This window comes from Dendrobates tinctorius, unplaced genomic scaffold, assembly GCF_039654945.1.
Source record: "Dendrobates tinctorius isolate UK_male_01 unplaced genomic scaffold, ASM3965494v1 ptg000165l, whole genome shotgun sequence".
In the NCBI taxonomy this organism is placed as follows: Eukaryota; Metazoa; Chordata; class Amphibia; order Anura; family Dendrobatidae; genus Dendrobates; species Dendrobates tinctorius.
In genome coordinates this window covers 25,763,529-25,789,128 of record NW_027361832.1, presented here as the reverse complement: position 1 = coordinate 25,789,128, position 25,600 = coordinate 25,763,529, and the positions used below count along the sequence as shown (strand labels likewise).

General features: G+C 46.1%; 1 protein-coding gene across 1 annotated transcript in view; it reads right to left on the bottom strand.

The window, feature by feature from the left end:
• Positions 1 to 483: 483 nt before the first annotated feature.
• Positions 484 to 25,600, bottom strand: part of ZNF704 (zinc finger protein 704) — a 131,362-nt gene continuing 106,245 nt past the window's right edge. Inside the window, exons 7-8 of the mRNA XM_073550602.1 lie at positions 8,325 to 8,416; positions 484 to 975 (exon numbers count right to left, since the gene is read on the bottom strand). Of these exons, the coding sequence (XP_073406703.1) occupies positions 861 to 975; positions 8,325 to 8,416 (207 nt within the window). The 3' untranslated portion in view covers positions 484 to 860. The remainder of the gene's footprint in view (positions 976 to 8,324; positions 8,417 to 25,600) is intronic.

Genomic DNA, 25,600 nt, shown 5'->3' with positions numbered 1-25,600 from the left:
TATTAGCTGTTAGGTTACCAGTTCAGTCATCAAGGTCACCTCCGTCATCAGTGGAAGGCAATATTCAGATGTAAAAATAAAAAAATCATATAAAAAAAATGTCCCTGTGAAGCAAAGTGCAGAAGGTCTGGACCATCAATGGAGGACACCGTGCCTCCAATGTCTGCTTCACTCAAAGTGCCCTCATCTAACATGGAAATGAGTTTGAGTCAATGCTATCAGCATGACTAGTCCTTAGGAAGAGAATAAAAGAGCACTTATGGAAAAATGGTGGTCACAATGTACGTACACATGGGCATCAAGTACCATCAGCGTGAACATTCATATCACAGAGCAGCACTGCCCGGGGTGCACGGAGGACCCATATATCACTACATTTTTCTAGTCTGAGGCATGCTTTATCTCCTTTAAAATCAGAGGGTGAATATCTTCAGTCTTTTTGCTCAGACCAGCCATTTTTTTTTTTTTTGGGGGGGGGGGGGGGGGACTTCACGTCTTTTCCCATCTTCATAGATTTTAGTTACTTTTTTTGTTCATGGTTTAGCATAAAAGAGAGAATTATGGTGGTTTTTCTAAAAAAAAAAAACCAGCATTCAGCTATTTTTTTTTTGCATTTGTGTAAAGGAATTCTTTGTAACTTTGTAGAAGAAACTTAGCAGCGCAGAGCCCATAAATCGTCATGCAATTAAAGAGTGAACATCCCCGTAGTTCTAGCAACATGTCACCTCTATAATATCTTCCCTGATGATCCAGCAGAGCACAAATCCTTAGCTCCTGGAGGAGTTTTATCCAGACCATGTACGTTATGTCATAAGTCCTGTTTATTCATTCGTCTGATGCTGCGGAGACTGGTGCTGCATTCAGTCCGGAAATCTCTGACAAGCTTTTTTCCAGCGGCAGGCCGTGCACCACTTGTCTCTGTTTTCCATTCCATACACCTTGCGGCATTTCTTACCTTCACCACGTGGCTTTCTGCTAAGGAAATGAGAAAACAATTATTTCTAAAAAACTATTCAGAATTGAGAGTCCTCAGTGGTTGATACCTTTTAATGGCTAACTGAAAAGATGGTAACACATTGTAAGTTTTCAAGACTACTCAGGTCTCTTCATCAGCATTGACTAATACAAAATCTGAAGAATCACATATTTATACACAAAACAGCACAGAAAAAATGCAATAGATAAGACAAGTGATGCGAAGCAGAACTATCATTGTGGGAGAGGGAGAAACATAAATATTGGACCAGTTCATAGATAAGGAGTCTGGATGTTTTATTGTCCTCTGATTGGGGTCTCCTAATGTGTTGTGATGACCCCACAAGGTCTTAGGAGCAAATTCCTTAATTGATGTAAATGCGACACATTCATTCCAGCATTGAAAGTGTCAAAGGTCATCATGAGCTTGAACTCCCAGACTCTTCTCTCTCTCTGGGATGTGAAGTTACTTTTCAATACCAGTAACTTCATATCCATGGTGTTATGATCAGGCATACAAAAAAGTTTTGCCACAGGTAGATCCATTCTTTTTTCTCTTCACGGTACAAAGATATACATCTTTCCTGTAATTATTTCTAAACACATCTGTATTAATGAGAAGCAGCTTTCATGTTCAGGAGTCCAGCAAATCCAGAGATACAGTGGCCTGCAAAAATGTGGGCAGTGCACCCCTTGTCAAAATTACTGTTAATGTGAACAGTTAAGCAAGTTGAAGATCAAATGATATTTAAAAGGGCTAACGTTAAAGATGACAGATTCCATTTGTATTTTAAGCAAGAAATGTGTATTTTCATCTTTTACATTTTAAAAATTACAGAAAGAAAAATGGACTGATGCAAAAGTTTGGGCACTCTGCATGGTTAGTACCTAGTAGCACCCCCTTCTGAAAGTATCACAGCTTGTAAATGCTTTTTGGTGCCAGCCAAGAGTCTTTTAATGCTTGTTTGAGGAATTTTCATCCATTCTTCCTTGGAAAATTCTTCCAGTTCTGTGAGATTCCTAGGTGGTCCTGCATGCACTGCTACACTGCTATTTTGAGGATTAGCCACAGATTTACAATGATGTTCAGATGAGGGGACTGTGAGGGCCATTGTAAAACCTTCAGCTTGCGCCTTTTGAGGTAGTCTATTGTGGATTCCTGAGGTCCAATCGTCATCCTCATTATCAGGTGGCAGATCTCTACTGATTAAATCAGCCTCACTACCTCCTGTTACCACCAGAGGGAGCCTGGAAGGAGAACTCACAACTGGTAGACCAGAAAATGAACTCACAACACATAACCCTAACAGGCTAATTATGGTCTGACACCTTGGTCAAAGTTATCTGAGTATACAAATCTCCAAAGGTACCCACACTTTTCATTGGCCCATTTTCCTTTTTGTAATTTTTATAATGTGAAATAGATGAAAGTATATATATATATATATATATATATATATATAAATATTTTTTGCCTAAAATACAAAGAAAAGATGTCATTGCCTTTTAGAAATCATTTAATCTTTAACTTGCTTAACTGTTCACAATAAGAATTATTTTGACCAAGGATGCCAAAACTTTTACATGCCACTGTATTCATACATATATAATCTTCTTTTTCTTAAGAAATTTTAGCACAGGACATAAGGTTGATAAAAGTCATGGCTAGAAACGGTCAGACCTGTCATACTGGTAACTCGTCTTCTCAGCGCCGTTCTGCTCACTGCACTTAATGCTTTTCCCCTCTCAGTCTCAGGATATCATGCTGAACTTCCTCTTGCAGCATCTCTAGCACTGCTGCATCCTCCTCTAGCGGGAGACTTTCCACCTGGCTATAGCAAGGCGAGGCCAGGTTCTGCAGGCACTTATTAGTATTTATAGAAACATACAGGCCATTAACACCCAGAAACTTATGAAGAACTTGCAGTCTTCATTGGCCCCTATCTCCTCCCTCTCATGTTCTGATTCTGCATTGCAGCATTACAATGAAACACTTCAAAGTGCCCTGGATGAATTTGCACCCCCTATAAATAGAACACCACAACACAGACGGCGACAACCCTGGCACACCCTGCAAACACGTTTCCTGCAGCGGTGCTCCAGGTGCGCCGAACGCCTGTGGAGAAAATCCAATCTACACGAAGATTTCATCCATTATAAGTTTATGCTTAGAACATACAACACTGCCCTTCACCTCTCCAAACAAACCTATTTTAACACCCTCATCACCTCACTGTCCAATAACCCGAAACGTCTCTTTGACACTTTTCATTCTCTACTCAACCCAAGAGTACAGGCCCCAACCACGGAGCTCTGAGCTGACGATCTGGCCAATTACTTCAAAGAAAAAATTGACCAGAATTTACAGTAAATTATCTCCCAATCACCTCATACCATGCACCGTCCTCCCTCCCCCACCGCATCTAGCTCACTCTCTGATTTTGAACCAATCACAGAAGAAGAAGTAAGCAGGCTCCTTGCATGTTCTCACCCAACCACTTGCACCAGTTACCCATTTCCATCACATCTCCTCCAGTCCCTTTCCCCTGCTGTCACCCCTCACCTAACCAAAATATTTAACCTCTCTCTCTCTTCTGGTATCTTTCCCTCCCCATTTAAGCATGCCATCATACATCCACTACTTAAAAAAACCATCTCTCGACCAAAACTGTGCCGCTAACTATAGACCTGTCTCTAATCTTCCCTTCATCTCTAAACTCCTGAAACGCCTGGTCCACTCCCGTCTTATCCGCTATCTCTTTGATAACTCTCTTCTCGACCCTCTCCAATCCGGTTTCCGCTCTTTACACTCTACTGAAACTGCCCTCACTAAAGTCTCTAATGATCTACTAACAGCTAAATCAAATGGTCATTACTCCATGCTAATTCTCTTGGATCTCTCTGCAGCATTTGACACTGTGGATCATCAGCTCCTCCTCACTATGCTCCGTTCCATTGGCCTCAAGGACACTGTTCTCTCCTGGTTCTCCTCCTATCTCTCTGACCGCTTCTTTACTGTATCTTTTGCCGGGTCCTCCTCCTCTCACCTTCCCCTTACCGTTGGGGTTCCTCAAGGATCGGTTCTAGGCCCCCTCCTCTTCTCCTTGTACACTGCCCCTATTGGTCAAACAATCAGTAGATTTGGTTTCCAGTACCATCTCTATGCTGATGATACCCAATTATACGCTTCTTCTCCTGACATCACGCCAGCCTTTCTAGAAAACACCGGCGATTGTCTAAACGCTGTGTCTAACATCATGTCCTCACTATATCTGAAACTGAACCTGTCAAAGACTGAACTTCTTGTGTTTCCTCCCTCTACTAATGTACCTATACCCGACATTGCCATTTCTGTGTGTGGTTCCATTATTACTCCCCAGCAACATGCCCACTGTCTTGGGGTCATACTTGACTCCGAGCTTTCCATTGCCCCCCACATCCGTTCATTGGCTCGCTCTTGTCATCTCCACCTCAAAAACATTTCTAGAATTCGACCTTTTCTTACTTTTGACTCTGCAAAAACTCTTACTGTTTCTCTTATTCATTCTCGTCTCGACTATTGTAACTCTCTTCTAATCGGTCTCCCTCTTACCAAACTCTCCCCCCCTCCAATCTGTCTTGAATGCTGCAGCCAGGATCATATTCCTCACCAATCGTTACACCGATGCCTCTACCTTGTGCCAGTCATTACACTGGCTACCCATCCACTCCAGAATTTAGTATAAACTTACTACCCTCACCCACAAAGCCCTCCATGGCTCAGCACCACCCTACATCTCCTCCCTTGTTTCAGTATACCACCCTACCCGCGCCCTCCGTTCTGCTGATGACCTGAGGTTAGCATCCTCAATAATCAGAACCTCCCACTCCCGTCACCAAGACTTTACACGTGCTGCGCCAAATCTTTGGACTGCACTTCCCAGGTCAATACGATTAGTCCCCAATCCCCACAATTTTAAGCGTGCCCTGAAAATGCATTTTTTCAGACTGGCCTATCGCCTCAACACATTAACCTAATCTATCCCTGTGTGGCACAGCTTGTTTTACCATAACCAGGTTCCCCGCATCATGTTCCCACATGCTTTATGTATCCATTAGCCCTCTGTGTCTGTACTGTTATACACTTAACATTATGGCTGGTCCATACAATCAAGGCCACTGTTACCACCCACCTTTCGTGTCTACCTCTTTCCTCATAGACTGTAAGCTTGCAAACAGGGCCCTCATTCCTCTTGGTATTTGTTATAATCTACTGTATGTGATTATTGTTATGCTGTAATGTCTATTGTCTGTACAAGTCCCCTCTGAAATGTAAAGTGCTGCGGAATATGTCGGCGCTATAGAAATAAAATTTATTATTATTATCCCCTGTGTGTCCTGCAGAGTTTAACTTCCCTGGCCAATCCCCTGCCAGCAGGTGATATACTATACATCTCCGCCCTCCACTCCATGCCTGAACTTAGGTTCCTTGTGCAGTTAGTTTCCAGTTTCCTGTCAAGGTGTATCATATTGTTGTCTCTCCTGTTACTGACCCGGCTAGTTTCTTCGTTTCATCTGACCTCTCCGCTCCTGACCGTGGCATTGTATTCTGACCCTATGCTGCCCGCCCCGACCTCAGACTGTCTGACTATGTCTTTTCCTGTGCCCTCTATACCTCGTGATCCTGCCTTGACCTGTTAGTCAGCTGTGGCAGGTCCGGGCACTGCTTTGCAGTGGCACCTGGTTGCTACCCTAATGGCCCAAGCCTATCCTCACCATCATGGGTTCTAGTGAAGACCAGGTAGCCACTTAGTCACGACCCTCCATCGTAAGCGGGTCAATGGCGGGCCATTTGGACCATTGCTGATACAAAGAGATTACTATGCATCTATGGATTGGACACTCACCATCATTGGTTAGGCTTAAAGGGAATCTGTCACCAGCGTTTTGTTACCCCTTGTAAGAGCAGCATAATGTAGAGGAAGAGACCCTGACTCCAAAGATGTATCACTTACTGGGCTCATTATGATGAATCTGAATGCTGAGCTCTGTATAACCCCGCCCACATCACTGATTTTCTGCTTTCTGTCTACACTGTGCATAGGCAGAAATATGCCAATCAGTGGTGGGGGGTGGGGATATACAGAGCTCATGAATATGAAGGACTACATGGCAGCAGATGTCTTAGTCCTCCACTGATAATCTCCTGCTGATAAAACAGTGATTTTTATCAAAACTGTAACAAGCAGCCTAGTAAATGATGGGTCCCCCTTAAAGGAAAGCTATCTATATATATATATAAAAATGAATGTATGTATGTGTGTATCACCAACTAATCACGAAGCATCTTTCATTTCACCAGAGCTGTTCAAAAGAAGCTCAGCTGTGATTGGTTGCTATGAGCAAGTTTTCCCACTTGACAACATCTCAGCAGACACTGACATGGTGGGAGAAATCTAGCATCCCCAGGAACATAAGTTCCCAGCCATTGTCTGCACCCCAGAAAGGAGCACAGAGCACATGACAGAAATGAATCCCCCCCTCCTGTGGATCAATAGTATACAAGTTAGGGCAAATCCACTCAGCGTTTTGGTACTGACCCCAGGCCTTTCTTAAAGGGATCTCCGGTATGGAAGTCAGGGCAAATCCATCCAGTGCTTTGGTTTTGACCCCATGCCTCTCTTAAAGGGATCCTCGGTATGGAAGTCAGGGCAATTGCCTTCAAATGCTCTGGTACTGACCCCAGGCTCTCTTAAAGGGATCTCCTGTATGGAAGCTAGGGCAAATCCCTCAGCGCTCTGATTCTGACCCCAGGGTTCTATTAAAGGGATCATTGGTATGCAAGTCAGGGCAAATCCATTCAGCGCTCTGGTTCTGATCCCAGGCTTTCTTAAAGGGATCCCCAGTATGGAAGTTAGGGCAAATCTACTCAGCGCTCTGGTTCTGATCCAAGGCTTTCTTAAAGGGATCTCTGGTATGGAAGTTAGAGTAAATCCCTCAGCGGTCTGATTCTCACCCCAGGGTTCTATTAAAGGGATGATTGGTATGGAAGTCAGGGCAAATCCACTCAGCACTCTGTTTCTGACGCCAGGCCTCTCTTAAAGGGATCCCCGATGTGGAAGTTAGGACTGTTCCACTCAGCGCTCTGGTTCTGACCCCAGACTGATGGGATGATGTGAGATATGGGGATATTAGGGGTAGTAGTCCGGTGGCTCTGGCTGACGGGATGATGTGGGATATTAGTGGTAGTTGTCCGGTGGCTCTGGCTGATGGGATGGTGTGGGATATTAGGGGTAGTAGTCCGGTGGCTCTGGCTGACGGGATGATGTGGGATATTAGGGGTAGTAGTCCGGCAGCTGTGATGGGATGATGTGGGATATTAGTGGTAGTTGTCCGGTGGCTCTGGCTGACGGGTTGATGTGGGATATTATGGGTAGTAGTCCGGTGGCTTTAATGGGATGATGTGGAATATTAGTTGTCCGGTGGCTCTGACTGACGGGATGATGTGGGATATTAGGGGTAGTAGTCCGGTAGCTCTGGCTGACGAGATGATGTGGGATATTATAGTGAATGTGGCTATGCGGAGTGGGCGGGGCTCTACACTCAGCTTTATATATATATAGATATAATCATTATAATTTGTTAAAACTAACCGTAGTTAGTTACTATGCCTGGGCTCTTCAGCTAGTCATTATATAATGACCTATTGTTTAATTCATTTTTTTGTGTTACATTTATTTTTGAAAAAATATTTTTGGCAATTTTGTTGGCGTATCACCATTTGAATTAATAAAAAAATAGAAATCTTGCAGTTTTCGCAGTGGTCACTGGAGCTTATTTTTGACTAATGCTTCCTGTTGTTTCTGAAAAGACATGAACAATGCCACAATGGTCAGGTCCTGACCCTATCTGTTTTATTGAAGCATCTAATGAGTATGTGCAGCAATAATAACTGTGAAGAGAGAGGGAGCAGGGTCAGTCGTGACATCACCTATTGTGATCAGTGAATCCGGGGTTTTATCAGCCGAGTATAGAAGTGGTACCTGTCATGGTAATCCTTCCTTTGATGATGATGATGAGCCTGCTGAAAACTGTTCCTGAAAGGACAGCAAATACAAGTCTAAAAAGCCCCAGTGGCCAGTGTGATAATTGCAAGATTACCAGTTTATTTATTTATTTTTTTAATTAAGACCATGGTATGAAAAAACCCACATTGCAATATTTAAAAAAAAAAAAAAAAAGTTACACAAAAACCTGATTTGCACAAGTAATTTTCTGATTATAGCTTCCCTGTTAATATTTTAGTGTTTTGATAGCATTATCAGTTTGCATTTCTATGTTTTGATACTAAATTTACTTATTTTTCTTACCTTGCTACTACACCAGCTCTAGGAGGAGAAGATCTCACTGTAGGAACGGATGGTATATATTCCTCAAGATTATTATTGCAAGGAAGACAGACCTGAAAGGACAACATTAAGAAATACATGGATTGCATTAATACCAGTCGCCCCCACAACATGACCACATTGCGCTAGACCAGGTACAAAATGGAACATTAGAATGCAATATATAGATTGTTAAAATAAGAGCCCACTGCAAATACCTGTGACGTCTGTGCGGCGCTACGTGGTATCGTCAGCAATTGTGAGCAGGTATGCACAGATTGTGAATGCATCGTACATTGGTACTTTATGTGGCACATGTACTTTCCTGTACTAAGCTTAATTAAAGAAAATGAGATTAAAGTACAGTTCTCAGAATTGGGAATTGTACTAATGACCAGCTTGTAATTAGGGTTATTTGCAGGTTAGTTAATGGGTAGTGTTGAGCATTCCGATACTGCAAATATCGGGTATCGGCCGATATTCGCTGTATCGGAATTCCGATACCGAGTACCGATATTTTTTCAATATCGGAATCGGAAGTTCCCATAATGCAAAGAGCCACTGCTGAGGCTCTGATTGGCTGCCGAAATGACGTCATCATGATGCGCGGTCTGTGCGCATCATGATGCGCCGTCAGTTCGGGCCTTCCGGGGGGGTCTATGCTGACTGCCCGGGGTTCTGTACCGGCCTGCCGGGGGTCTGTGCCGACTGCCCGGGGGTCTGTACCGGCCTCCCGGTGGGCTGTGCCGGCCTGCCGGTGGTCTGTGCCGACTGCCCGGGGGTCTGTGCGGACTGCCGGGGGGCTGTGCCGGCCTGCCGGTGGTCTGTACCGACTGTCCGGGGGTCTGAGCGGACTGCCGGGGGTCTGTACCGGCCTGCCGGGGGCTGTGCCGGCCTGCCGGTGGTCTGTACTGACTGTCCGGGGGTCTGTGCAGGCTGCGGGGGTCTGTACTGGCCTGCCGGGGGGCTGTGCCGGCCTGCCGGGGGTCTGAGTGGACTGTCCGGGGGTCTGAGTGGACTGTCCGGGGGTCTGTACCGGCCTGCCGGGGGGCTGTGCCGGCCTGCTGGTGGTCTGTACCGACTGTCCGGGGGTCTGAGCGGACTGCCGGTGGTCTGTACCGGCCTGCCGGGGGGCTGTGCCGGCCTGCCGGTGGTCTGTACCGACTGTCCGGGGGTCTGTGCAGACTGCGGGGGTCTGTACCGGCCTGCTGGTGGTCTGTACCGACTGTTCGGGGGTCTGTACCGGCCTGCCGGGGGTCTGTACCGGCCTGCCGGGGGGCTGTGCCGACTGTCCGGGGGTCTGTGCAGGCTGCGGGGGTCTGTGCAGGCATCGTCCGATGGGACTACAAGTCCCATCGGGCGATGCCTGCTACCATGACGGTGATTGACACATTGGCCAATGATGTGACAGTAGTAGTCCCATCATCCGGCCTATGTGTTGAATGTAAAAAAAAAAAAAATACATACTACATACATACTACATGCTACATACATGCTACATACATGCTACATACATACTACATACATGCTACATACATGCAACATATATACTACATGCATGCAACATACATACATACTATATATATAACACATGCATGCAACATGCATACTACATATATACTACATGCATGCAACATGCATACTACATATATACCACATATATACTACATGCATGCAACATGCATACTACATATATACCACATATACTGGGGGTCTGTGCCAACTGCCCGGGGGGCTGTGCCGGCCTGCCGGTGGTCTGGACCGACTGTCCGGGGGTCTGCAGGCTGCAGGGGTCTGTACCGGCCTGCCGGGGGGCTGTGCCGGCCTGCCGGTGGTCTGTACCGACTGTCCGGGGGTCTGAGCGGACTGCCGGGGGTCTGTACCGGCCTGCCGGGGGGGCTGTGCCGGCCTGCTGGTGGTCTGTACTGACTGTCCGGGGGTCTGTGCAGGCTGCGGGGGTCTGTACCGGCCTGCCGGGGGGCTGTGCCGGCCTGCCGGTGGTCTGTACCGACTGTCCGGGGGTCTGAGCGGACTGCCGGGGGTCTGTACCGGCCTGCCGGTGGTCTGTACCGACTGTCCGGGGGTCTGAGCGGACTGCCGGTGGTCTGTACAGGCCTGCCGGGGGGCTGTGCCGGCCTGCCGGTGGTCTGTACCGACTGTCCGGGGGTCTGTGCAGGCTGCGGGGGTCTGTACCGGCCTGCTGGTGGTCTGTACCGACTGTCCGGGGGTCTGAGCGGTCTGCCGGGGGTCTGTACCGGCCTGCCGGGGGGCTGTGTCGGCCTGCCGGTGGTCTGTACCGACTGTCCGGGGTCTGAGCGGACTGCCGGGGGTCTGTGCCGGGCTGCCGGTGGTCTGTACTGACTGCCCGGGGGTCTTTGCCGACTGCCCGGGGCTCTGTACCGGCCTGCCGGTGGTCTTTACCGACTGTCCGGGGGTCTGTGCAGGCTGCGGGGGTCTGTACCGGCCTGCCGGGCGGCTGTGCCGGCATGCCGGTGGTCTATACCGACTGTCCGGGGGTCTGAGCAGGCTTCGGGGGTCTGTGCAGGATCGTCCGATGGGACTACAAGTCCCATCGGGCGATGCCTGCTACCATGACGGTGATTGACACATTAGCCAATGATGGGACAGTAGTAGTCCCATCATCCGGCCTATGTGTTGAATGTAAAAAAAAAAAAATACATGCTACATACATACTACATGCATGCAACATACTACATATATACCACATGCATGCAACATGCATACTACATATATACCACATATCAACAACTGCGCCCTTACAGGAACGGACAAATACACCTATCTGGGCCTAGAGTTTCACCGATCAGGGAGCTTCAAACAAGCCATAGAGACCCTGAAAGACAAGGCATGCAAAACCTTCTATGCCATCCGAAGGAAACTCTACCATCTAAAGCCACCAGTGAGGGTCTGGTTAAAAATCTTCGACTCTATCATCGCCCCAATCCTCTTGTATGGCAGCGAAGTCTGGGGTCCTCACACCTACCAAGACGGGTCAAGGTGGGATTCAAGCCCAACAGAAATATTCCACCTGGAATTCTGCAAGCACCTTCTCCAAGTCCATCGGAGCACCTCCAACAGTGCTTGCCGGGCCGAGCTGGGCAGATTCCTTCTACACCTAACGGTTCTAAAGAGGGCACTGTCATTCCGGGCTCACCTACGTAGGAGCAATCCAAGTTCCCATCACCATAAAGCCCTGACACATGTAGGGGAAACAGAAAAACCAGGACCCTCGGAACAGCTCACCCAAACCCAACCTGACCAGAACACCAATCACAACAACCTGACAAAAGCCGGAATCAGGAAGATGGTAGACGAAGGCCAGGAGAGGTACGTAAGTGACTGGAAGAACGACATCATCAGCTCACAGAAACTGACCATGTACCAGAGTCTACAGATAGACTACAGACTGGCTCCATACCTGAAAAAAGTCCCGGACCCCAAAGACCGCAAGATCCTGAGCCGGTATAGACTCAGTGCCCACAGTCTGGCCATTGAATCCGGCCGACACAGGCAGAGCTACAAGCCCAGTGAAGAAAGACTGTGCCAACACTGTGACCAGGAGGCCCTGGAGGATGAGACCCACTTCCTGCTACACTGCTCCAAGTACTCAGCAGTGAGGGACACTCACTTCAGGAGACTCTCACATCTCTTCCCGGATTTCACCACCATGAAGGAGGAAGAGAAAACATATATCCTGCTGGGGGAAGAAGAGAGAGCAGTGGAGATAGCAGCGCAATATGTGAGCGAATGTCATAGACTGCGAGAAAGAGAACTATGATATGCCATGGACTTCTATGGCCCCCGCCCTGGATATGCCCCAATCTACCTTCCCTATGCCATGGACTTCTATAGCCTCATCCTGGATCTGCCCCCATCCACCTTCCCTATGCCATGGACTTCTATAGCCCCATCCTGGATCTGCCCCATCCACCTTTCCTACAGCCCCTTCCCAACATCCCTACAGTCCCTATCCCTATTCCCTTCTGTACACCTGGTTTGGCAAAACTAATGTGTATTTAGTCCTGCCAATAAAGCTTCTTTGAATCTTTGAATCTTATATACTACATGCATGCAACATACATACATACAACATATATACTACATGCATGCAACATGCATACTACATATATACCACATATATACTACATGCATGCAACATACATATATACTACATGCAACATGCATACTACATATATACTACATGCATGCAACATACATACTACATATATACAACATGCATGCAACATGCATACTACATATATACCACATATATACTACATGCATGCAACATACATACAACATATATACTACATGCATACTACATATATACCACATGCATGCAACATACATATATACAACATATATACTACATGCATGCAACATGCATACTACATATATACCACATATATACTACATGCATGCAACATACATATATACTACATGCAACATGCATACTACATATATACTACATGCATGCAACATACATACTACATATATACCACATGCATGCAACATGCATACTACATATATACCACATATATACTACATGCATGCAACATACATACAACATATATACTACATGCATACTACATATATACTACATGCATGCAACATACACACTACATATATACCACATGCATGCAACATGCAAACTACATGTATACCACATATATACTATGGCATAGGTGGTTTCCTTCATTGGAGACTGCCCTTCCCGTGGTTGTTCCTTCCCGGGCAAAGGCCTGGCTGGTCATTGCTTGCGTTGAGAAACACGTGATGGTGTCTCCGCGGCTTCTGTTTTACATATTTCCCATAAGGGATGGGGGCAGTGCTCTAGAATCACTGCGTTGAGAAACACGTGATGGTGTCTCCGCAGTGTCGGATGTTGATCTCCATGAGTTCATTCATCCTCCTCTTCATAGTCTTTTTACTAGGCATTGCTCCTACCAGCCAGTTTCCTACTCCACACTGATGAGGGGCAATACCCCGAAACAGCTGTATGTGGATGGATACCATGTTTTGGCATAGGTGGTTTCCTTCATTGGAGACTGCCCTTCCCGTGGTTGTTCCTTCCCGGGCAAAGATCTGGCTGGTCATTGCTTGCGTTGAGAAACACGTGATGGTGTCTCCGCGGCTTCTGTTTTGCATGTTTTACATATTTCCCATAAGGGATGGGGGCAGTGCTCTAGAATCACTGCGTTGAGAAACACGTGATGGTGTTTCCGCAGTGTCGGATGTTGATCTCCATGAGTTCATTCATCCTCCTCTTCATACATATATACTATATATACACCACATGCATGCAACATACATATATACAACATATATACTACATGCAACATACATACTACATATACACTACATGCATGCAACATACATATATACTACATATATACAACATGCATGCTGCATATATACTACATGCATGCAACATATATACCACATGCATGCAACATGCATACTACATATATACCACATATATACTACATGCATGCAACATACATATATACTACATGCACGCAACATACTTATATACTACATACAATACATTCATACAATACATACATATAGACATACAGTACATATAACATAGAGTACATACTCACCATCACTTGTCACTTTGATCCCCGAAGCCATTGTCATATGTGCAATAAATATTAAAATAACAAAGCACCAATATACTCACCCCTGATCCGCAGAAGTCCACGAGTGTCCCACGACGATCTTGCGTGGAGAACAGCAGCATCAGCTGATGCTACAGTTCTCTACGGGCTCGCCGCTCCAGGAAACCAGTGTCGGGAGGTAGGTATCCTTCCGCCCTGTAAAGAAGAAAAAAAAAAAAAGAACCTAGTCTCACTTTATGGCAAAAGCTGCGTGGGAAATTTCTCACACAGCAATGCCATAAAATGAGACTAGGGACTTTTTTTTTGTTTTTTACAGTGGCAGAGGAATACAGGGCGGAAGGATACCTACCTCCCGACACTGGTTTCCTGGAGCCCGTAGAGAACGGTAGCATCAGCTGATGCTGCTGTTCTCCACGCAAGATCGTCGTGGGACACCCGTGGACTTCTGCGGATCAGGGGTGAGTATATTGGTGCTTTGTTATTTTAACATTTATTCCATAGATGACAATGGCTTCGGGGATCAAAGTGACAAGTGATGGTGAGTATGTACTCTATGTTATATGTACTGTATGTCTATATGTATGTATTGTATGAATGTATTGTATGTAATATATATGTATGTTGCATGCATGTAGTATATATGTAGTATGCATGTTGCATGCATGTGGTATATATGTAGTATGTATGTATTTTGCATGCATGTAGTATATATGTATGTTGCATGCATGTAGTATATACTGTATGTAGTATACATGTTGCATGCATGTGGTATATATGTAGTATGTATGTTGCATGTAGTATATATGTATTATATATGTATGTTGCATGTAGTATATATGTATTATATATGTATGTTGCATGTAGTATATATGTATTATATATGTATGTTGCATGCATGTAGTATATATGTGATATATATGTAGTATATTTGTATGTTGCATGTAGTATATATGTGGTATATATATATAGTATGCATGTTGCATGCATGTGGTATATATGTAGTATGTATGTTGCATGCATGTGGTATATATGTAGTATATATGTGTTATATATGTAGTTTGCATGTTGCATGCATGTGGTATATATGCAGTATGTCTGTATGTTGCATGCATGTAGTATGCATGTTTCATGTAGTATATATGTATGTTGCATGCATGTAGTATGCATGTTGCATGCATGTAGTATATATGTGGTATATATGTAGTATGCATGTTGCATGCATGTGGTATATATGTAGTATGTATGTTGCATGCATGTAGTATACAGTTGTGGCCAAAAGTATTGACACCCCTGCAATTCTGTCAGATAATACTCAGTTTCTTCCTGAAAATGATTGCAAACACAAATTCTTTGGTATTATTATCTTCATTTAATTTGTCTTAAATGAAAAAACACAAAAAGAATTGTCCTAAAGCCAAATTGGATATAATTCCACACCAAACATAAAAAAGGGTGGACAAAAGTATTGGCACTGTTCGAAAAATCATGTGATGCTTCTCTAATTTGTGTAATTAACAGCACCTGTAACTTGCCTGTGGCACCTAACAGATGTTGGCAATAACTAAATCACACTTGCAGCCAGTTGACATGGATTAAAGTTGACTCAACCTCTGTCCTGTGTCCTTGTATGTACCACATTGAGCATGGAGAAAAGAAAGAAGGCCAAAGAACTGTCTGAGGACTTGAGAAACCAAATTGTGAGGAAGCATGAGCAATCTCAAGGCTACAAGTCCATCTCCAAAGACCTGAATGTTCCTGTGTCTACTGTGCGCAGTGTCATCAAGAAGTTTAAAGCCCATGGCACTGTGGCTAACCTCCCTAGATGTGGACGGAAAAGAAAAATTGACAAGAGATTCCAACGCAAGATTGTGCGGATGTTGGATAAAGAACCTCGACTAACATCCAAACAAGTTCAAGCTGCCCTGCAGTCCGAGGGTACAACAGTGTCAACCCGTACTATCCGTCGGCGTCTGAATGAAAAGGGACTGTATGGTAGGAGACCCAGGAAGACCCCACTTCTTACCCCGAGACATAAAAAAGCCAGGCTGGAGTTTGCCAAAACTTACCTGAAAAAGCCTAAAACGTTTTGGAAGAATGTTCTCTGGTCAGATGAGACAAAAGTAGAGCTTTTTGGGAAAAGGCATCAACATAGAGTTTACAGGAGAAAAAAAGAGGCATTCAAAGAGAAGAACACGGTCCCTACAGTCAAACATGGTGGAGGTTCCCTGATGTTTTGGGGTTGCTTTGCTGCCTCTGGCACTGGACTGTTTGACCGTGTGCATGGCATTATGAAGTCTGAAGACTACCAACAAATTTTGCAGCATAATGTAGGGCCCAGTGTGCGAAAGCTGGGTCTCCCTCAGAGGTCATGGGTCTTCCAGCAGGACAATGACCCAAAACACACTTCAAAAAGCACTAGAAAATAGTTTGAGAGAAAGCACTGGAGACTTCTAAGGTGGCCAGCAATGAGTCCAGACCTGAATCCCATAGAACACCTGTGGAGAGATCTAAAAATGGCAGTTTGGAGAAGGCACCCTTCAAATATCAGGGACCTGGAGCAGTTTGCCAAGGAAGAATGGTCTAAAATTCCAGCAGAGCATTGTAAGAAACTCATTGATGGTTACCGGAAGCGGTTGGTCGCAGTTATTTTGGGTAAAGGTTGTGCAACCAAGTATTAGGCTGAGGGTGCCAATACTTTTGTCTGGCCCATTTTTGGAGTTGTGTGAAATTATCAATGTTTTGCTTTTTGCTTCATTCTCTTTTGTGCTTTTTCATTTAAGACAAATTAATACCAAAGAATTTGTGTTTGCAATCATTTTCAGGAAGAAACTGAGTATTATCTGACAGAATTGCAGGGGTGTCAATACTTTTGGCCAACACTGTATATGTAGTATGCATGTTGCATGTAGTATATATGTATGTTGCATGCATGTAGTATATATGTAGTATGCATGTTGCATGCATGTAGTATATATGTTGTATGTATGTTGCATGCATGTAGTATATATGTGGTATATATGTAGTATGCATGTTGCATGCATGTAGTATATATATTGTATATATGTATGTTGCATGCATGTGGTATATATGTAGTATGCATGTAGTATATATGTAGTATGTATGTTGCATGCATGTAGTATATATGTAGTATGTATGTTGCATGTAGTATATATGTTGTATATATGTATGTTGCATGCATGTGGTATATATTTAGCATGCATGTAGTATATATGTGGTATATATGTAGTTTGCATGTTGCATGCATGTGGTATATATGTAGTATGTATGTTGCATGCATGTAGTATGCATGTTGCATGTAGTATATATGTATGTTGCATGCATGTAGTATATATGTAGTATGCATGTTGCATGCATGTAGTATATATGTAGTATGTATGTTGCATGCATGTAGTATATATGTATGTTGCATGCATGTAGTATATATGTAGTATGCATGTTGCATGCATGTGGTATATATGTTGTATGTATCTATGTTGCATGCATGTAGTATGTATGTTGCATGTAGTATATATGTATGTTGCATGCATGTAGTATATATGTGGTATATATGTAGTATGCATGTTGCATGCATGTAGTATATATGTACTATGTATGTATGTTGCATGCATGTAGTATATATGTAGTATATATGTAGTATGTATGTTGCATGTAGTATATATGTAGTATATATGTATGTTGCATGCATGTAGTATATATGTAGTATGTATGTTGCATGTAGTATATATGTAGTATATATGTATGTTGCATGCATGTAGTATATATGTGGTATATATGTAGTATGCATGTTGCATGCATGTGGTATATATGTAGTATGCATGTTGCATGCATGTGGTATATATGTTGTATGTATCTATGTTGCATGCATGTAGTATGCATGTTGCATGTAGTATATATGTATGTTGCATGCATGTAGTATATATGTAGTATGCATGTTGCATGCATGTAGTATATATGTTGTATGTATGTTGCATGCATGTAGTATATATGTGGTATATATGTAGTATGCAGGTTGCATGCATGTGGTATATATGTAGTATGTATGTTGCATGCATGTAGTATGTATGTAGCATGTATGTAGCATGTAGTATGTATTTTATTTTTTTACATTCAACACATAGGCCGGATGATGGGACTACTACTGTCCCATCATTGGCTAATGTGTCAATCACCGTCATGGTAGCAGGCATCGCCCGATGGGACTTGTAGTCCCATCGGACGATCCTGCATAGACCCCCGCAGCCTGCTCAGACCCCCGGACAGTCGGTATAGACCACCGGCAGGCCGGCACAGCCCCCCGGCAGGCCGGTACAGACCCCCGGCAGGCCGGTACAGACCCCCGGACAGTCGATACAGACCACCGGCAGGCTGGTACAGACCCCCGGCAGTCCGCTCAGACCCCCGGCAGTCCGCTCAGACCCCCGGACAGTCGGTGCAGACCACCAGCAGGCCGGCACAGACCCCCGGCAGGCCGGTACAGCCCCCCGGCAGGCCGGCACAGACCCCCGGCAGGCCGGCTCAGACCCCCGGCAGTCCGCTCAGACCCCCGGACAGTCGGTACAGACCACCGGCAGGCCGGTACAGACCCCCGGGCAGTCGGCACAGACCCCCGGTATATGTGTTATATATGTAGTATGCATGTTGCATGCATGTAGTTTATATGTGGTATATATGTAGTATGCATGTTGCATGCATGTAGTATATATGTGGTATATATGTAGTATGCATGTTGCATGCATGTGGTATATATGTAGTATGTATGTATGTTGCATGCATGTAGTATATATGTTGCATGTATGTAGCATGTATGTAATATGTATGTAGCATGTAAGTAGTATGTATTTTTTTTTTTTTACATTCAACACATAGGCCGGATGATGGGAGTACTACTGTCCCATCATTGGCTAATGTGTCAATCACCGTCATGGTAGCAGGCATCGCCCGATGGGACTTGTAGTCCCATCGGACGATTCTGCACAGACCCCCGCAGCCTGCTCAGACCCCCGGACAGTCGGTATAGACCACCGGCAGGCCGGCACAGCCCCCCGGCAGGCCGGTACAGACCTCCGCAGCCTGCACAGACCCCCGGACAGTCGGTACAGACCACCGGCAGGCCGGCACAGACCCCCGGTAGTCTGCACAGACCCCCGGAAGGTCCGTACACCCCCCTGAGAGGCTGTATAAGGACAGAAAAGGGTTTTTCTTATTCCGATACCGGAAGTCCCATTGACTTGAATGGGACTTCCGGTATCGGAATCGGCGATACCCGATACTTTTTCCGTATCGGGCCGATACCATCCGATCCAATATTTTAGGGTATCGGATGGTATCGCTCAACACTATTAATGGGTAAAATTTCATTGCGCTTGTAAAAACAGGCAACTTTGCAATTTACTTGTTTTTTTTTTTAAATCCACCTCGTTCTCAAGAATGGAGAGATTATTATGTTAAGGCAGGGATGGGGAACCTCAGGCCCCAGGGCCATTTACGGCCCTCGATGACCTTTTATCAGGCCCCCGGGCAGATTCTCAGGGACCGCATTCTTGGGCAGGGAGCTGTATTTTTATTGCCACAAACTCATTACATTTCTTCTTCCTCAGTGAGCACACACGCAGTGCTCACTACTGAACACTGAAGGGCATGCAATGAAAGATTACATCCTGACACCAGTGCCAGAATCAGGATGTAATTGGTGGGCGGAGTGTGTATGGCCCCTGAAGCATGGTATAAATATCCAAATGGCCCTTGGCAGATAAAAGATTCCCCACCCCTGTTTTAAGGGCTCATACTCACTTGCGAGAGACTAGCACGATTCTGGTGCGAGTCTCTCACATGAAAACCTGGCACTGCCGCCGGCACTCGGACCGGAGCGTGCGGCTGCATAGAAATACATGTAGCCACACGCTCCGGTCCGAGTGCCAGTGGCAGTGCCAGGTTTTCATGGAAGAGACTCGCACCAGAATCGCGTGAGTCTCTCGCAAGTGAGTATGAGCCCTTATTCTTTAATTCCCCTTACCTAGGTTACTGGCCACCTCTGCCATCTAGCAGTGGTGGCTGATCATGTTCTCTCCAATACAGCTTGTAATTGCTGCTCTAAAGTTATCCGAATCGCTGGAGCGCACTGTTAGCCCCCAATATTCCGAATTTTAGTGCTACTGCAATCCTCCGATTCTAATGGTATTTGCACATGTTGCGGATTGCTGTGCGGATTTCACCGCGCAGAATCTGCTATTTTTGGCAGAATCGGCAGGTCAAAATCCGGACGTTTTTCCTGCGGATTTCTAGCGGATTTGGCCTGCATTTTTACACCTGTGGATTCCTATATTGGAATGAGTGTAAAATGCTGCGGAATCCGCACAAAGAATTGACATGCTGCGGAAAATAAACCGCTGCGTTTCTGTGCGGATTTTTCCGTAGCATGTGCACAGCGGTTTTTTTTCCATAGGATAACATTGTACTGTGTTCTCTGGCGGATCTGCAGGGCCAAATTAGCTGCGGATCAGCACAGCAATCCGCAACGTGAGCACATACCCTAAAGAGGCCAAGCTGTAGGAAACATTGGATCATGCACAGTTCAGACAGCAGTGATGCCGCTGGTCTGTGTTTTCAATCTAGTAGGAGTGCACCGCCCCATACAAGCACTGCTCCCCCCCACCCCCGCAAAACATGAGACAAACCCTAAAATTAGGTGTAAAATCTATTATCTATGGAAACAAATCATCATATATGGCTACAGATTCTAACTGACTCTCACTATATGGGAATGATGACCTGAGTGATCATTCAGTCCATCAATGGTTCCAAATCATTGCCCAGCACTCGAATGACAGATGTTAATTCGCTCATTTGGCATTGATTACATCTTTTTTTGCAGATATTCTATTCATACTTTACTCACTTATACAGCACCATCAAATTCCACAGCGCTTTGCATACATTATCATTACTGTCCCCATTGGGGCTCACAATCTAGAGTCCCTATCAGTATGTTTTTGTAGTGTGGGAGGAAACCGGAAAACCCGGAGGAAACCCACGCAAACACGGGGAAAACATACAAACTTTTTGCAGATGTCCTTGGTGGGATTTGAACCAAGGACCCCAGCGCTGAAATAACAGTGCTAACCACTGAGCCACCGTGCTCCCCAAAGATATAACGATGATCATTTGTTGGCAGCGTATTCCTACTATAAATGGGTTTTGTTGCTGACCATAACGTAAACTGGTCGACTTGATGTATTGTCAAATAGAGCTTTTTCAGGGGTATTTATCACCTGTGTAACAGGACACTTATACATTAGGACCTCAAGTTACAATGACATCAGGGTACAATATTTCCATACCTACTGTGCCTTGATATCATATAAGGCCACAAAGAATACGGATTTACTGCATGTGTAATTGACCTGGTATGAGTATCTCGGCCAAGAAACTCCTGCATAACCGACGTGGCTCCTCACTACTATTCAGTACTTTACTGCTCTTTACCTGTGCCTGGGTGAGCTTGACACCAGGTGAAGGTGGCTCAGGGTTATTTTTCTGTTACATTATATACTGCAATGGACCCTGAAGAAGCTCCTGTCCTCTTTAAAGAAAGTTACTTACAGCTTTCAGAAACTAATGTTGACTTACTTTTTTAATCAGTTACTAGTTTTTATGGATTCAAATTTCAATATTTTCCACTTACAATGGTCGTCCCGAAACCAATTAATATTGTAACTTGAGGGAGCTCTGAATAAGATTGGCATTTGTCTATCAGTGCCAGTCAGTGAATGAGGGGCGACCTAAGCGTAGCAGTCAGTGAATGAGGGGCGACCTAAGCGTAGCAGTCAGTGAATGAGGGGTGACCTAAGCGTAGCAGTCAGTGAATGAGGGGTGACCTATGCGTAACAGTCCGTGAATGAGGGGCGAAATAAGCATAGCAGTCAGTGAATGAGGGGCGACCTAAGCGTAGCAGTCAGTGAATGAGGGGTGACCTAAGCGTAGCAGTCAGTGAATGAGGGGTGACCTATGCGTAACAGTCCGTGAATGAGGGGCGACCTAAGCGTAGCAGTCAGTGAATGAAGGATGACCTAAGCCTAAGTGTAGCAGTCAGTGAATGAGGGGCGACCTAAGCGTAGCAGTCAGTGAATGAAGGGTGGCCTAAGCGTAGCTGTCAGTAAATGAGGGGTGACCTAAGTGTAGTAGTCAGTGAATGAGGGGCGACCTAAGCATAACAGTCAGTGAATGAGGGGCGACCTAAGCGTAGCAGTCAGTGAATGAGGGGCGACCTAAGCGTAGCAGTCAGTGATTGAAGGGCGACCTAAGCGTAGCAGTCAGTGAATGAGGGGCGACCTATGCGTAGCAGTCAGTGAATGAGGAGCGACCTAAGCGTAGCAGTCAGTGAATGAGGGGCGACCTAAGCGTAGCAGTTAGTGAATGAGAGGCGACCTAAGCGTAGCAGTCAGTGAATGAGGGGCGACCTAAGCATAGCAGTCAGTGAATGAGGGGTGACCTACGCGTAACAGTCAGTGAATGAGGGGTGACCTAAGCATAGCAGTCAGTGAATGAGGGGTGACCTGGGCAGTGTCCTGTAGTAACGTTCAGCACATTGCGGGTAGAGAGCCTTCTGCACTAACATGCTGCGTCTACAGCAATAAGTAAATGATTTAGTCAGAGAGCTACTGTCACATTGTATACAGTTACCAAGTCTCTTGCATCTCACAAGGACCTGAGGGAGATTTTTCATTTCTTAATCCTAGGACACAGGGGTGGGAAGCATGTGGGGTCGGTCGATAAAGTCTTGTGCTATCGTGAACAGATCCCTAATTATCATATTTTTAACAGATTCTCTGTGATAAAATTGATAACCTGGATTTTTTAGCCGGACTAAGGACTATATAGAAACATTTTTTGAACCACTGGCATATAATTGGAGGTTTAAAAGATTACCTGATGGACATTTTCATCATTAACATGCTTTATAAGATATAAAACGTGAATGCCATTGTAAAACTGTGCCGCTAACTATAGACCTGTCTCTAATCTTCCCTTCATCTCTAAACTCCTGGAATGCCTCATCCACTCCCGTCTTATCCGCTATCTCTCTGATAACTCTCTTCTCGACCCTCTCCAATCCGGTTTCCGCTCTTTACACTCTACTGAAACTGCCCTCACTAAAGTCTCTAATGATCTACTAACAGCTAAATCAAATGATCATTATTCCATGCTAATTCTCTTGGATCTCTCTGCAGCATTCGACACTGTGGATCATCAGCTCCTCCTCACTATGCTCTGCTCCATTGACCTCAAGGACACCGTTCTCTCCTGGTTCTCCTCCTATCTCTCTGACCGCTCCTTTACTGTATCTTTTGCTGGCTCCTCCTCCTCTCATCTTCCCCTTACTGTTGGGGTTCCTCAAGGATCGGTTCTAGGCCCCCTCCTCTTCTCCTTGTACACTGCCCCTATTGGTCAAACAATTAGTAGATTTGGTTTCCAGTACCATCTCTATGCTGATGACACCCAATTATACCACAAAACTCAAGATAAAAAGCGGACGGCACCGCTGTTACCGTGTGACTTCAAATGATGTGCGGCATACAGAAGCCCAGCAGCTGGGAATCTCGGGTGCCAGACCTGGAAACAGTCAATCCTGGGAATCCATGCAAAGAGAAGAGGTCGCACTCATCGAGATGGAAGTTTCACTGATTTATTGACATATCATGAACATGTCAAGTCGGGGGAGTGACATAAGGAGTGCTAGAAAGGCTGACAACGGCCGTTTCGCGCTGCTCGAGCACTTCAACGGGTCCGAAACGGGACCCGTTGAAGCGCTCGAGCAGCGCGAAACGGCCATTGTCAGCCTTTCTAGCACTCCTTATGTCACTCCCCCGACTTGACATGTTCATGATATGTCAATAAATCAGTGAAACTTCCATCTCGATGAGTGCGACCTCTTCTCTTTGCATGGACACCCAATTATACGCTTCATCTCCTGACATCACTCCAGCCTTTCTAGAAAACACCGGCGATTGTCTAAACGCTGTGTCCAGGCCCGGATTGGTAATCTACCCAACCGGGTATTTTCCCGCTGGGCCGCGATATAAGTGACTCTGTGGGCCGCTGGAGTGGCGGCACCGGAATTATCCGGCCGCCGGCCCGATTTAAATTCTTGCCGCCGGCCCTTTAAATCTGCGGCACGGCGGGTTTACACAGGTATGCGTGCTGGCAGAAGCTGCATCATCACTCACCAGTCTGTGGCACAGGACGGAAGGGGTTAAGAACGTCTGACATTGCACATCAGGACGTTCTTTGTGGACGGAGACAGCACACTCTTCTCTCCTGCTCCAGTCTGCAGTGCTGACCTATCAGGGGAGGAGACCAGAGGCTCTGGACATCCGGCCTACCTGTGCCCGCCTGTAATCACTGGATGCCTGCCAGGATTGGAGTGATGGTGTGTCTGGGACCTGGTAAGTCAATACAGGTGCTGGGCTGCAGTGGGGGGATGACTGGTGTATACATGTGCTGCAGTGGGGGGGCTAGTGTATACAGGTGCTGCAGTGGGGGGCTGGCTGGTGTATACAAGTGCTGCAGTGGGCTGGCTGGTGTATACAGGTGCTGCAGTGGGGGTGCTGGCTGGTGTATACAGGTGCTGCAGTTGGCTGGCTGGTGTATACATGTGCTGCAGTGGGGGGGCTGGTGTATACAGGTGCTGCAGTGGGGGGCTGGCTGGTGTATACAAGTGCTGCAGTGGGCTGGCTGGTGTATACAGGTGCTGCAGTGGGCTGGCTGGTGTATACAGGTGCTGCAGTGGGGGTGCTGGCTGGTGTATACAGGTGCTGCAGTGGGCTGGCTGGTGTATACAGGTGCTGCAGTGGGGGTGCTGGCTGGTGTATACAGGTGCTGCAGTGGGCTGGCTTGCTTGGTGTATACATGTGCTGCAGTGGGCTTGCTGGCTGGTGTATACATGTGCTGCAGTGGGGGGTGCTGGCTGGTGTATACATGTGCTGCAGTGGGCTGGCTAGTGTATACAGGTGCTGCAGTGGGGGGGCTGGCTGGTGTATACAGGTGCTGCAGTGGGCTGGCTGGTGTATACAGGTGCTGCCGTGGGGGGGCTCGCTGGTGTACACAGGTGCTGCAGGGGGGTGGCTCGCTGGTGTATACATGTGCTGCAGTGGGGGGGCTGGCTGGTGTATACAGGTGATGCAGTGGGGGGGGCTGGCTGGTGTATACATGTGCTGCAGTGGGGGGCTGGCTGCTGTATACAGGTGCTGCAGTGGGGGGCTGGCTGTTGTATACAGGTGCTGCAGTGGGCTGGCTGGTGTATACATGTGCTGCAGTGGGGGGGCTGGCTGGTGTATACATGTGCTGCAGTGGGGGGGCTGGCTGGTGTATACATGTGCTGCAGTGGGGGGGCTGGCTGGTGTATACAGTTGCTGCAGTGGGGGGGCTAGCTGGTGTATACAGGTGCTGCAGTGGGGGGGCTAGCTGGTGTATACAGGTGATGCAGTAGGGGGGCTGGCTGGTGTATACAGGTGCAGGCTCAGTGGGGCTGGTGTATACAGGTGCTGGGCTCAGTAGGCAGCGGGGCAGGTGGTTATGATATATAGATATATATAT